The 14,329-nt window shown below is 43.2% G+C and overlaps 1 protein-coding gene across 1 annotated transcript in view; it reads left to right on the top strand.

The window, feature by feature from the left end:
• The first annotated feature begins 3,386 nt into the window (after nt 1-3,386).
• The window catches only part of ZNF599 (zinc finger protein 599), a 16,022-nt gene continuing 5,079 nt past the window's right edge, over nt 3,387-14,329 (top strand). The window contains exons 1-3 of the mRNA XM_008059264.1: nt 3,387-3,404; nt 6,601-6,727; nt 7,765-7,860. Of these exons, the coding sequence (XP_008057455.1) occupies nt 3,387-3,404; nt 6,601-6,727; nt 7,765-7,860 (241 nt within the window). The remainder of the gene's footprint in view (nt 3,405-6,600; nt 6,728-7,764; nt 7,861-14,329) is intronic.

The following is a 14,329-nucleotide window of genomic DNA, read 5'->3' as shown; positions in this document are numbered from 1 at the left end:
CCCTCTCACACACACACACACACACACACACACACACACACACACACAGCATCCCTCACCCCTGGCAACCAGTAATCTTTACTCTCATTTCTCTAGTTTTGTCATTATATAAATGGAATCATACAGTACACAACTTTTTTTTAGGACTGGCTTTTTTTTTTTTTTTACTCAGCATAATGCACTTGAGATCAATACAAGTTGTATGTATCAATAATTTCTTCTTATAAATAAAAAAATTAGCCAGGCATGGTAGTGCACATCTATAGTTCTGGCTACTTGGAAGGTTGAGGCAGAAGAATTGCCTGAGCCCAGCAGGTCGACGCCAGGGTGGCCATGAACATGCCACTGCACTCCAGCCTGGGCGACTGAGTGAGATTCTGACTCAAAAAAAAAAAAAAACTTTGTTCTTTTTTATTGCTAAGTAGTATTTATTGCTATGAATATACCACAGTTTATTTAACCTTTCATTTGTTGAGAGACATTTTGATCATTTCCATCTGGGGACTAAAGTTGCTATTTGTATAAATTTGTGCATAAGTTTCTGCGTGAGCATGTTTTCATTTTTCTGGGATAAATGCCCAAGATTGCAATTGCTGGGGTTTCATAGAAGTATATCTTTAGTTTTTTTGTAAGAAACTGCTTAACTAATTTCAAGAGTGGCTGTACCATTTTATATTCCTACCATTAAATTTCTCATATTACTTCACACTACTCTAAAGGGACACTTTTACTGTGTATAGCAATCTAGGCTGGAATTTTTTTCCCCAGAAGTTTGAGCAGTCCTTCCAACATGTCTCTAGATTGCAACTGTATATTGGGTGTGAATGGAGACGAGTTTTTAGGTTTATTTTAGAGCTTCCTGGTCTTAGAGGAACAAAATCTGGACTAGATGCATAACACACACATCGCCCTGAGATCCTAACATTTAGATGAGGTCAGAGACTTGATGGGAGTTTTGGTTTGTCACATTAAGGAGCAAGTGAAAGCATAGAATGTACAAGGATAAATAATAAAATGGATATTTGATGACCAAATTAATGGACTATGCTATAAAATGTCTGGGTGACCGTCCCATTCTCTCTTTCTGGACACTCTAGAGGACAGCACGTCTCAGTTTTTCTTACATGTAGGCAATGTAAATGAGTAGTGGGCAATGGAATATGGGTGGAAGTCGTTGCAAAAAATATCTTCATTATGTTTTCTCATTTCTGCTCCATCCTGAGGATGACTTTTTGGACTTAATACTTTTTACTTTTCACATTGCTCAAGAGTTATCTCTCTCTTCTTGTGGGCCACACATTTGGATGACAGCCTGAAAATGTCTTGATGAGTACAAGACCTGGTAACCCTGAGCTGTTGGACACCGGCTGGACCGTCTCATGGTCACTCATTTGTCCCTGGTTCTGGTTACCCTAGGGGCTGGAGGTGAAGCATGAGAGAGGTGAGATTCTAGATGCTGTGAATTAGAGAAGAACATGCCATTTTATGCCAAAAACTAGAAACCACATCAGCTCCACTCTCCGCTTAGGCCTATGGGTAGTTAGTTAGTTGCAGTGGTTTTAGGTGTTGAATCATGTGACCTGCAAGAAAGTATCCCTTGGGCAATAGGTCTACCTGTAGACTATGAAACCCTACTACATATACTATTTTTTTAAATGAGCCAAATGGCACAAAAGTGTGTTGTTATGTAAAATTTAAAACATTATGCATGAGACTCCCTGTTAAGTCAGAGAGTCAGTGTATTTTATGTTTCAACAAATATCACCAATGAGTCTGCAAAGTATCTCTGACAAAGTACTCTACCACAGCAGTGTATGTAAAATCCTTGTGACTATGTTGCCAATAACATAGGATAATGACAGCAACCACTCTTACATATTTCTCATGTTCCAGGCCCAGTGCAATTTTTAGTTAATCTCCCACCAAATAGGCAGTCTTGTCTCATTTATTCACTGGAATTTAAAGAGTCCAGTTGCTCAAATGTTTTGGAGTTTCAAAATTCCCTGGAGGACTTAAGGGAAGTGCTGGGCTCATCCGGAAGTATGTGATTCAGTGGGTCTGAAGTGGGGCCTGAGAACTTGTATCTGCAGCAAGTTCCCAGGTAATGCGATGTAGACTGGAAATGACTGACAGGGGAACATTTAATATTATTGTATTAAAGGATCATCTTTTTCTCATAAATCTCGATCTCAAGACTCAGAGAGAGAAGTGCTGGTACAGGAGGGGGGACAAAGGAAAGAAAGCCAAGGCATAGGTCACCTATTAGAGACTCCTGAGTGTGGGCCATTTCCTCCAGTGGCTACGGAAATGTGTGCATGTCTCCTAGGCAGAGGTCCCTAAGCCCTGGGCCACTGACAGGTCTGTGGCCCAACAGGCTGCACAGCAGGAGGTGAGAGGAGGCTGAGCCAGAGAAGTTTCATCTTTATTTACAGTCGCTCCCCATGGCTCCCTGAGCTGCACCTCCTGTCAGATTAGCGCTGAAAAACTTGCTTCTATTTATTTCCAACATTCTATCTTCGTAAAGCAGGGTTTTCTGCAGTGACAGCAACCAAAAATGAGATTATGGAGTGGACTGGACATAAGCAATACACTTCAAGTGTCACTGTCTCCCATCACCCCAGATGGGACTGTCTAGTTGCAGGACAATAAGCTCAGGGGCGCCACTGATTCTGAACTATGATGGGTTGTATAATTATTTCACTCTATATTACAATGTCATCATAATCGAAATAAAATGCACAATAGATGTAATGCGCTTGAATCATCCCGAGACCACCCCCACGCCCATTCGTGTAAAAAAGCTTCTTCCACGAAACCGGTCCCTGATGCCAAATAGGTTCGGGACCGCTGTCCCAGAGGAAGCGAGGCCACGCCCGCTCTTTGGAACCTTTGGACTCCGTTTCTCCGAGTTCCACCCGGATTCAGGCCAGAAACTACATTACCCAGAAGGCAGTGCCCGAGCGTCGGGGGTCAGGCGGGGACACGGGCGCAAAGCGCGGAGGCGCGTTTCCTGTGGCCGCGAGGGTGGGGCTTCCGGCGTTGAGTGTCCGGACGTCTTCCGGTCGTGGCTGCCCTGTCCTTACCTGCTTTCCACAGGCTAGAAGGCTGGACAGAGGCTGCTTCCCAGAGGACAGCCAGGAGAACGGGACCCCCTCGCCCGTTTTGTGCGAGCGGCGACCCGCCCCCAGCAGGGTGGTCCGCCGTGCGCTTCAGGGACCCTGAGACCGGCCAGCCTTCTGTCCCCACCGCGCCGTGCACCTGCGCGCATTTTACGCGGCGGAGACTGAAGTCCGACGCCACCCGGGGATGGAGTGAGGGGTCGGCTGAGCCCGCCGGGCCGACTTTTGTCGCCGCCACTCCCGGCCTCGCTCCGCCCACGGGGTTTCATGGCGGCGCCGGCGTCGGTGAGTGGAGGGCCCCGCAGGCCCCCGCGCGGCCCATCTGCTGTGAAATAAGAGATTCCGGACACTTCGCCTTTCCCTTCTGATGCCTTCCGGTCTGGGGGCCCTGGTGTAGGTTGGGGGAAGGGAGCAGGCCTAATCACTTCCAGCCCAGGGGGCCCATTTCTGGCTCTCACCTTGAGCATGGCTCTAACCTACTCGCTGCCCTGGGCCTCCGTATCCTCGGGTCTGAAATGCGAGGGTTAATGATTCTCTCTGTTGAGACTGGAGAGGGTAAGCTTGGGACGTGTGTCCTCCACTCTTCAAAGAACATCACTCTGGATGTCATTTCTGGGGAGGGATTCCCCAGGTCCTGCTGTTAGCTTAGGGGCTCACTGCAGCCGGGGTCTGACTTTAGCTGAAAACCGGGAGAGGGAACGAGAACCTCAAGGGCAGAGGTGAAGTGGAAATAGCGATTTGTTTGATATTGCCGCTTCTCTGATAGTCGGAAATTCCCCCTACAGATAGAAGACAGTCATCGGATTGCTCTTTGCTGGTGCCATCTGTTTATTACAAGTGAATTTGGCTTTTCACTTATTTTCCTGTTTAACATATTTACTCATGTTTGAAAAGCAAATCCATTACAGTATCCATTAATGACAGTGTACAGAAATGTGTGTCTCCTGAAATGTAAGCACACAACAGGCCTCAAGTCACTCTCCCGCTTGTCACCCTGTTTCATCATCATTGCCCTGGTCACCTTCTGGACTTGTCATTTATTCACTTTTCCTCACCTGACCTATTCTCTAACTTCATTCCAGCCTTGTTGCCTCATCTAAAGACACTTCTAATCTTTGTTGTCATGTCATTCTTTGTTGTTTTCTAGAGGCCTCTGACGTTACCTTTATTGTTGCGGATCTGCTCCCAACCCATCATGTGAGCTCCTGTTCTTTCTTCCATCCCCAGTCCTGGAACAGCCCTTGTTCCACTTACTCTGTGTTTGATGAATAAGACTGTACCCTCTGAGGCTTGCATCATACTTACATTTAATCTAACCTCCCTTTCCCCTCCTCCCAACCATGGCTGCAAAGTCTCTACCCAGTCTACCTGGATAACTCTCTCCATTCTGTTCTCTCATGAACATGCCAAGCTCGTTATCCACTTTTCTCTATCATTGTCCCCTGTTGTTTGTGGGGCTTGTCCCTTGCATTGAACTTTCCCAGGATTCTGCAGGAGCAAATAGGAAAAATACTAAAAACAACTGGTCTCCATTGAGTCCTTGTTATGCACTGGTCTCCATCAAGCCCTTGATATGAGCCCTTGATATGCACCGAGGGACAGTGTCTGTTTATCACCTCAGTTAATCCCCTCCTCCTCTAGTAAGTTTCATTCCTTTTCCTTGTTTTACAGAAGAGGAACTGGAGACTCAGATTGACTATCCTAGGTCATATAGCTTATAAGAAGTAGAAACATATTCAGTATGTTGACATGAGAGCCTACATTTTAAAATTCTTTTTTTTTGTTTGTTTCCCCTAGAGTTGGGATCTCACTCTGTCACCCAAGTTGGAGTGTAGAGGCATGATCATAATTCACTGCAACTTTGCATGCCACCACATTCAGCTAATTTATTTTTATTTTTTAGAGATGAGGGATGCCTCACTATGTTGCTCAGGCTGGTCTCAAAATCCTGCCCCCAAGTGATTTTTCCTCCTCAACCTCCCAAAGAGCTGGGATTGCTGGCACAAGTCACTGCTTCTGGCAAGCCTAAATTTTTAATCAACACTTACTCACAATGGGTTGGGAACCCCGAGGGTGACACTAAAGTAAACTTTGCCAGGAGAGGGTGAAGGCCTTTCTCTTGCTGGTGAGCATGGCAGTGAGGGATATTTTCCCTATAGGGGAAACTTCTAGGCAAAGGGAACTGCATGGACAAAGGGAATGTTTTTTGTCCAAAGAGGCATGAGAATGTCTAGGGGGTTTGCCAAGGGCTCTTGACAGCTGCTAAGATGTATCTTGTGTGGTCATCTGATGGATCCTCATGCTACCATCCTATCCTCACCTAGGACAGCCATTGTGGTAAAGGCGACTGCCTAGGTTCTTAGAGCGACAGCCTGCATTGTCCTTGGCCAGTTGTGTGGCCTTTTACTTAAATAGCAGTACCATAGGGAACTGTGCTGACAGTGGCTCAGAAATAAAAAGACCAGGCTAGTGGCTCATTGTGGAATCTCCCAGAGAGTCTGCAAGTCACAGCGGCAGCTTGTTTGAACCCTGCCAAGCCCCAGGCAGTTGGGACCTCTTCAGGTGCTTCATCTGAGAGGCAGATGAGGAAACACTCTACTTTTCCTTCCACATCTATGGAAATATGTTCGGCAGTGGCTGAAGTGGTTTTAACTGTAAAAATCACTGGAAATGTTTCTTGCTTTTGTCATTGTGGTGATGGAGAACTATGGGGAGTACACATAAATTCTGGACCAGAGGGACCTGGGTTCAAACTCTGCCTCGCTCATTAAACATATTACTCTGAGTGACCTGACTCTCTGAGTCTCAATTTGCTGATTATAGAATAGAGGGTGTGATGACATTTACCTCATGGGCTATGGGATGATTAATAAAGTTCACAAACACATTGTGACATGTGCTGGGTGCTATGGTGTTTGCTTTATGAACATTTTTCTCTTCAATTCCTACAATAATCTGGTGAAGTAGGAACTATTACTGTATTGATATGGAAATTGAGGCTCAAAGATATTAAGAGACTTCCCCAAGGTCACACATCTGGTACATTTAGCTTCAAGAGACTGAATTTAAACCTCAGGTGTCAGATTCCAGACCTGGAGACTTTTAGTTTCCACATAAAGCCCTCAGGTACAGGCAAACAGCACAGACCAGCGAGGCTCAGCTGCTCCTGCTGCTATCATTATATGAATTTTTTTTTATCCACTCTTCCAACATCCCAGAACACTTACTGTCTGCACCTCACAGTCCACATGGGATTATCATTGTCTTGTGTCATTCTCTAATGGCTTCCCACGTAGGAGACTTTTGTCTCTCCCACACCTTTGTATTCTGTACCATCTACCTCCACAGAGCTAGGTTCTCAGGAGAGCCCAGTGGTTCAAACCTTGGGTTTCTCTGGACTTTTTGCCAGTAACCAATCAATAGACTCCAATTTCATCTAATAGCTGCACAGCTACCCCTTCACCTCTGTTTGACTTTCCAGGCTTTTGTATCATTTGAAGATGTGGCTGTGATCTTCACTGAGGAGGAATGGGAACACCTGGACCTGGCCCAGAGAACCCTGTACCAGGAGGTGATGCTGGATACCTGCAGACTCCTGGTCTCACTGGGTAAGACCTCATTTCTCTCCCATGTGGGGGACCCACAGTCTCTTTCTTTTTACTCTCTTTTTCTAAGCATGGCTGGTTGAGGCCTCAGGAGCCCATCTTTTCCCGGCAGCCTCAGCTTGTTGTGGTCTGACCTCTTTCTTGGTTTCTGTGTATCACCATCAGGGATTATTGTGTAAGAAACACAATCCTTGTCAACACTTTCATTCCAGTGTCTAGCATAAGCTGGCCTCAATCTGATGTCCTTATTCCAAATTCCCACAAGAGGGAAAGTGATCGGCCCAGCCTGGTTGAGTCCAATGTTCTCACAGCCCAGTTAATAGGCCCTATGGATAACAGGAGGGTCTCTAGTAAGCAGGAGATTTAGACAGGTGCTAAGAAGGTGTTTGTCATTAGTTCTACTGGTATCTTTTTAAGTAAAATGTGTTTGCATGTAACAGAAGACCACCTCATACTGGTTTCACTCTGAAAATCATTTACTACTTCACCTAATGAGAAGCCCTGAGGCAGTGCTTAGTAGGTACCAGCCCAGTTCTCTCTGTCTGCTTTCCCTCCTTGGTCTAGCTCTTAGAGCCAGCACCCTTGTAAGACCACAGTGACTAGAGCAACAGGCCCCTGCATACAGTTCTGTCCTCCCAACCTGGATTAAAGAATTTTTCTTCAGAAGGGATAACTGATTTAGGCCACCTGCTTACCTCAGACAGCTGATTCTCAGTAGATACCATTCTCCAAATTAGTCCAGCGTTTTTCACCCATTCCTGGGCACCAGAATCACTTGGAAAGCTTTAAAAACTATCAGTGCTCATTCCTTATGCTCAGAGACTTGTTTTAATTTCTTCTGTTTTTGGAACCAGGCATTGGTAGGTAATTTTTATGCATAGGGAGGTTGAATCTTACTGACTTAGGTTAATTCGTGGGGAGGGGCTTCTTTTTTGCGGGTTGCATTGCAGTATGTTGAAGGTATATACTCCTTTCAACTTGAGATTTTTCCTCTTGTCTGTACCTGTATACTCATACTCCTTTTATTTCTCCATGCACAGGGCATCCAGTTCCCAACCCAGAGCTGCTCTGCCTACTAGAACATCGGCAAGAACTATGGATGGTGAAGAGAGGCCTGTACCAAAGTACCTATGCAGGTAGGTAGCTGAGAGTCTGCATAGCTGAGAGTCTGGCAGTATGTGTCATGGCAGCCTACAAACCACCAGAAGTGAGAAGGAAGCTGCAGGGATGAGTCAGATGCTGAGAAATCAGTAAGGCAAAAAGCAAGAAAAACAAGTGTGTAGCCTTCAGACAGGGTATCACTGTGCCTGAAATTTTATGGACAGTTTATGACCCTCCTGGACAGTTTCCTGTTGTGGCCCTCCTGGAGTATATAGCCCTCTGAACTGTGGCCCTCCTAAATTCCCACCTTCAGGGGGCCAGCCCCCGAAGAGAGGTTTAGGAGGTCCCTTGGAAGGTGTGATGGCGTCGGTGACTCGTAGGGATAGATATTGAAAGAAAGATAGAGGGATAGATATAAAGAAGAAGAAAGAGAAAGAAAATGGACAACTGTTCAGTGAATTAAACAGAAGCCGTTTATTGAAACTTACAGCGGGTATTTATCCCCAATTTTTACACAGACAGTCTCACAAGTCTTTCACGTGAACACAAAGCCAGGTGCAGGAGGGGGCATCCCCCACCCACCAGGTGTTTCCTCAGGCATGAGGAAGAACAATCCCAATTAAATCACAAGACTTTTACATGAACATAGAGCCTGGTGGATGAGGGGCATCCCCCACCCACCAGGTGTTTCCCCAAGCATGAGGAATGAGGATCCCAAAACTATCTCACTGTTTCTCATGCTTGGTTAATATTTCTTAAAAGCAATACAGCAAATCTAATATTGTAATATTCTAATAATCAATAACTTTTAAAACCTATGCATATGCAACACCCAATAACCAACCTAAATCCCAAGTCCTCTCTATTTTACACTTATTCTACCTACACTATAGAAACTCTTAATTATAGCCCAAATCAATTCCTAAGGAATGTAGCTCAGTCAAAAGATCACGCTGGGCCATTTCTGGGAACAATTGATTACAATCTCTTAACAAAATGGCTGTTCCGAAATCCTATAAATCTATTTTAACTTTTATAAAAGTTTCTAATTCCTAATCCTGATCATCAGCAATAAAGCTTCTAAAAAATAAAACCCAAATATAAATGTAAATTGTATTAAAGCCAAAACCGCAAATGTAGAAAATGGAAACAATGTAATTTCTAAAGTTAGCTGTATTCTTATTAAATCTCAAAATACCATGTTTGATCATGCTTGAACTGACATAATTCACTGACGTAGCATAACCTATTCTACAATACTTTCTATGAATAAAATAAATTTGATTTCTATAATAAATAGAAAAAACCCTATACTAACTGTAGCTAAAACCCAGTTTAAAAGAAAGCAGCCTAGTCCAAAGTATGCGCTGGACCCTTAGGAACGTGGCCCAGCCCAAAGTTCGTGCTGAGCCTTTATGAATGTGGCCCAGCCCAAAGTTTGTGCTGGGCCGTATCTAGTAGCTCTAGATATTTATCTATATTATTAAGGTTGAAACAGCACTTTGTATGTATATACTAATTCTACAAATATACTATTAAATCTTAAAAGAAGCTTGTACCGTATTAAAGACTCCCAAATGTGACCTGAGTTTGAGTTATGTTAAGTTTAATGCCAAAACCGCAGTCTGGGAGAAACGGGAACAATGGATTCTTAAAGTAAGCCATGCCTGTCGTACTCTCAGAACTTTCATGCTTAGATCATCAAAGTCCCTGCTAGTGGAAGGTGCCAAACAGCAAAGAAGGGAAGAGGGAATGGGCCTTCAGCTCCTGAACTTATTCTAGTGGTCTCAGCGTCCGCAGCCTGCCTGGATCCCTACCACTCAGGCGGGTCTTGGCACCCCATCACACACACATTGCCTTTACTCTGGTTGGAATATGGTACGCTGCTTAGGAGACAGACTCTAGGCTCTAATGATTTGCCACTCACCAGTTTCGTGACCCTAGGGAAGTTGTGTGATCTCGCTGTGCCGTTGTTATAAAAGTTAGGCTGAGCAAATGCTACCTGTTCCAGAAGATAAACTCCAAAATTTTGGTGACCCAACAAACTTTTTTTCTCATGCATGCCATAGTCCAAAATGGGTCAGCAGGAAAATACTGTAACATGTATTTATTTAGGGATAAGATATAGTCTAATGTATGTGGCTTTAAGGTTGCCCTGGCCAAGAGGAATAGGAGAGAAGGGCAGTAGTCATATCCACTTGCACACACAGAGCACTTTCATTTACATTTTATTGACTAGAACTGGGTATTAGGCTACATATTTTATCAGACTGGGAAATATGGTTTAGATTTTTTTGTGCCCAAGGAGAAAAGCCCATTTGTATTGTGAACATATATATATATACACTCATCTGCTAAACTTAGCCCACATTTGAAGAATATAGTGATAATAGTTTCTGCATCACTGGACTGTTTAGGAATGTAATTAAATAATAGGAAACTTCTTAGCGCACTGCCTGATCCAAAGTGGCTCAACCAGAGTTACCTATTAGCAATATTAATTTTTTGTGTGTTTTTTTTTAATTGGAGTCTCACTCTGTTGCCCAGACTGGAGTGCAGTGGCACATTCACGGCCACTGCAGCCTCGACCTGCTGGGCTTAGGCAGTCCTTCCGCCTCAGCCTTCCAAGTCGCTGGATATTCATGTGTTATCAGTCATAGTGAATAATGATATCTCAAATTTTCCTCGGAATTCAGAAGACAGCCCTTTCTTTTTCTATGGGTTTCTACTTCCATTACTGCTTTGACTTTGCATCTCTCCCTTTTCCACTTTCGCCGTCCGTCATTTGTTTGTCCATTCATCTCTGCATGCATCCATCCTTCAGTTTGTGAATCGGATGCTCAGAGACCCTCCCTGAGGGTCTTCTTGCTGTCTTCTTGCTGTCCTGTTTTGTTTAACCTCAGAGTTACATTTGCCTTTGTCATTGCCACATCTGGGCTACCAAGGGAAGCTGCAGCCATCAGATGTGTAGATTTGTGTCACTGCAGATTCATCATCTTGTCCCTTTAGTGTTCTTTCAGGCTGCTAAGCCAGCCTTCTGACCCAGCCTTCTCCCCATCCCCAATTCCACATCTTCACTTCAACATCTCAAAAGCACCTCATGCTCATCATGTCTAAAAAGGAGTGCACGATCTTGCCCATGCCTTTCATCTTCCCTCATTATTGAAATGGCCCTTTCCAAAAATGGAGAAGGCCAAAATTGAACTTGGACAACCCCTTACCACCTCCATCTCCATCATACCCAGTATCCCCAAATCTTGGCCATTTTACATCAGACACATTTCCTGAATCCATAACCTTTACTAATTCCATCAGCTGCAGCATTAGCACTGTAGGCCAAGCTATTATCATCTTTTGCCTACATGATGCTAACAGATTCCTAACTGGTTTCTCCACATCTACTTTTGTCTCTGGTCAGCTGTGTATATTACATCTACTCACATGTTGTTTGAATTATCACTACCTCCCTTGTTGCTGATGTCTCAACATATGACCTACTTTATGTTAGGAATAAAGGCCACACACTTGTTTTTCTTGCTTTTTGCCTTTCTGATTTGTCGGCATCTGACTCATCCCTGCAGCTTCCTTCTCACTTCTTATCCCCAGCATGGTTATTCCCCCAGCAAACTCTAGATCACGTCTTCTCCAGCCTTCTCAGGTATATTAGTTAGTTACTGCTTTGTAACTATATTACCACACACATTATACCTTAAAACATCACTCATTTATCATCACTCATTATTGTCTCCCAACTGTGGATCAGGAGTTCAAGCCCAGCTTAGGTGACTGGGGTTTTGGGCAGCTCAGAGCATTTCAGCTTCTTCAGATCAAACAACTGTGGGAGAGACTCCAGCAAGATGAATGTTACAATCTTATAAAATTACATCCATTTTATTACATACATTCTGTCACCTTTGCCGAATTCTATTCTTTAGCAGCAAACAAGGTCTTAACCAACATACACATAGAAGGGATCATAAAAGGGTGCAAACATTATGAGTTGGGGATCATGGGGAGCCATACATGAATCTGTCTGCTGCATCAGGGAATATGCTTCTTATTTCCTGCCTCTTCAATATTTTCTTAAAATGGTGACATTTCTGACACTTGGGGAAGATATTAAAAAATCCTTTTATCTCTCCAACAGAATTTAAATATTGTTAATCTTATTTCACCTGAACAACCAAGCTTATTAGAGGAGTTTTCTCATTCTTAGAAGAGACATCTACACAAGACCTCCTCCCCTTGTTATTTTTTTATTTTTGTACTGAGGTGTATTTTACACATCGTGAATGTACAAATCATTAAAGGTTCATCTCTGAAATTTTACATATATGTATAAATCAGAGAAACCACCACACAGGCCAAGAAATACATTATTCTCCACGCTTAATAGGCTCCTTGTGCTCACTTTTTGTCAATATCCCCTTCTACAAGAGTAACCAATGTTTAGACTCCATGACCATGCATTAGTTTTGAAGGCATATAAATAGAGCCCCCCGTACCTACTGTGTCAAGTCTGTCTTTTTATACTCTTTATGACTCAGATTCATTCACATGGTTGTATATCATTAGAGTTAGTTCTTTACTATGCAATATCTCATTGAATGAACAGACTGTATATACCCATTTTCCTATTGATAGATATTTGATTTGGTCTCCATTTTTAGAATAATATCAAGACTACTGCTTATGAATATTCTTGATCATATTTTTTATTGGATATAAATCCACATTCCTGTTTGGATTATACATACAAGGGACTGGCGAGATCATGTAATGAGTAATCAAAACCACCAGTTTCGGAGTAACTGTACCATTTCACATTTCCACCAGCCATGAGTAAGAATTTTCATTGCTCCACATACTCCTAAGCAATTAGTATTTTTTCCTTTACTTGTTTAGGCCCAGACCTGGAGTATTTCAGCACCACAGAACTGAAAGTGTTCTTACCAGGTCACTGTTGCCATCCTGATTGCCAAATGCAGCAACTATAATAATGATAATAGTGATCTACAATTTATTGAACATTTACCCTTTATCATGCAAATGAATGAATTGCATGCTTTTTCTCATGTAATGCTCATAACAACTTATAAAACAGGAGCTGGGAGCATCCTGGTTTTTCAGATGAGGAAATTGAGTCTTAGAAAAGAGTTAATCTTCTCTGGCTGCTGTGATATACTATCAAGTACTATATAAATACTATAGGCTGGATGGCTTATACAACGTATTTTCTCTCAGTTTTAGAGGCTAGACATTCAAAGTCAGGGTACCAGCAAGGTTAGGTTCTGGTAAGAGTTCTTTTCCTGACTTACAAGTGGCTGCCTTCTCACAGTGTCCTCATATGGCCTTCCCTCAGTTGGTGCATGCAGAGACAGAGAGATCAAGTGAGCTCTGGTATCTTTTCTTATAAGGACGCTGATCCTATCAGATCAGGGCCTGCCTTTATGACCTCACTTAACCTAGATTACTTCCATAAAAGCCCTGTCTTTGGGGAGAACACAAACATTTAGTCCATAACAAAAAGCTAATTTGCCTGAAAAATCTAGCTTGGCAGAGACAGAATTTGAGCCAAGAAATTCTGGCTCCACACCCTACACACTTAACCATGATACTCTATTGCCTTTCAACTCCTAGAAAGTCTCTCCACATTACCATGCTTAATCTTTTATAGCATTTCATCCTCTTGTTTTGTTTTTCTCTCTTCTGACTTGATCTTTACTGTTGTCTTCTTACTCTGATCCCTTCTTCAATATTGACTGCAGCAGGCATCTCAGAGCCCTTTCTCTTTAGTCTGTACACTTTCTCTGGGTGTATTCATGTTTATACCATCAACTTCAACCCAAATGTGGTAGGTCCCATAATATAGGCTTGATGCCTAATATATACCGATTACTGACTTCATGCCTGGTGCCTTATTAAGTACCATGTATGTCCTATGCTGTTTCACTTCATCCTTCTGACAGTCCTTTCAGGAAATCATAAGGAATTTGAGTGGATCGATAAAGTCCACAGAGCTAGTCTTGAGAATTGCTGGAATTTTAGACTGAGATATTTGTCTTCAGAGACTGTGAAGTTAACTACAGTTTTCTGTAGGCCGACTTTTATAGTTGTCCAAAGTTGTGCAGCTTTAGAAAAATTATAAATCATGATTTATGACACATTGTCATCATTGGTTACTGCATGGTCTCGTTTTTTGTTAATATATTAATTTATTAATTCCCCTTTAAAAAGATTATAGTAAAGCCGGGCTCGGTGGCTCAGCCTGTAATCCTGCGCCTTTGGGAGGCTGAGGTGAGTGGATTGCCTGAGCCCGCGGGTTCAAGACCCGCCTGGGCAGCGAGACCTCATCTCTACAATAAAAATTTAAAAAATCAGCTGGGCATGATAGCACATGCCTGTAATTCCGGCTACTTGGAAGGCTGAGGCAGAAGGATCGCTGGAGCCCAGCAGGCGAGGCTGCAGTGGCCGGGAGCGGCCACTGCACTCTAGTCTGGGCAA

The sequence above is a fragment of the Carlito syrichta genome, unplaced genomic scaffold (assembly GCF_000164805.1).
Source record: "Carlito syrichta isolate Samal-C Ts95f unplaced genomic scaffold, Tarsius_syrichta-2.0.1 Scaffold303984, whole genome shotgun sequence".
Lineage (NCBI taxonomy): Eukaryota > Metazoa > Chordata > Mammalia > Primates > Tarsiidae > Carlito > Carlito syrichta.
This window is presented reverse-complemented; position numbering and strand designations above follow the sequence as displayed.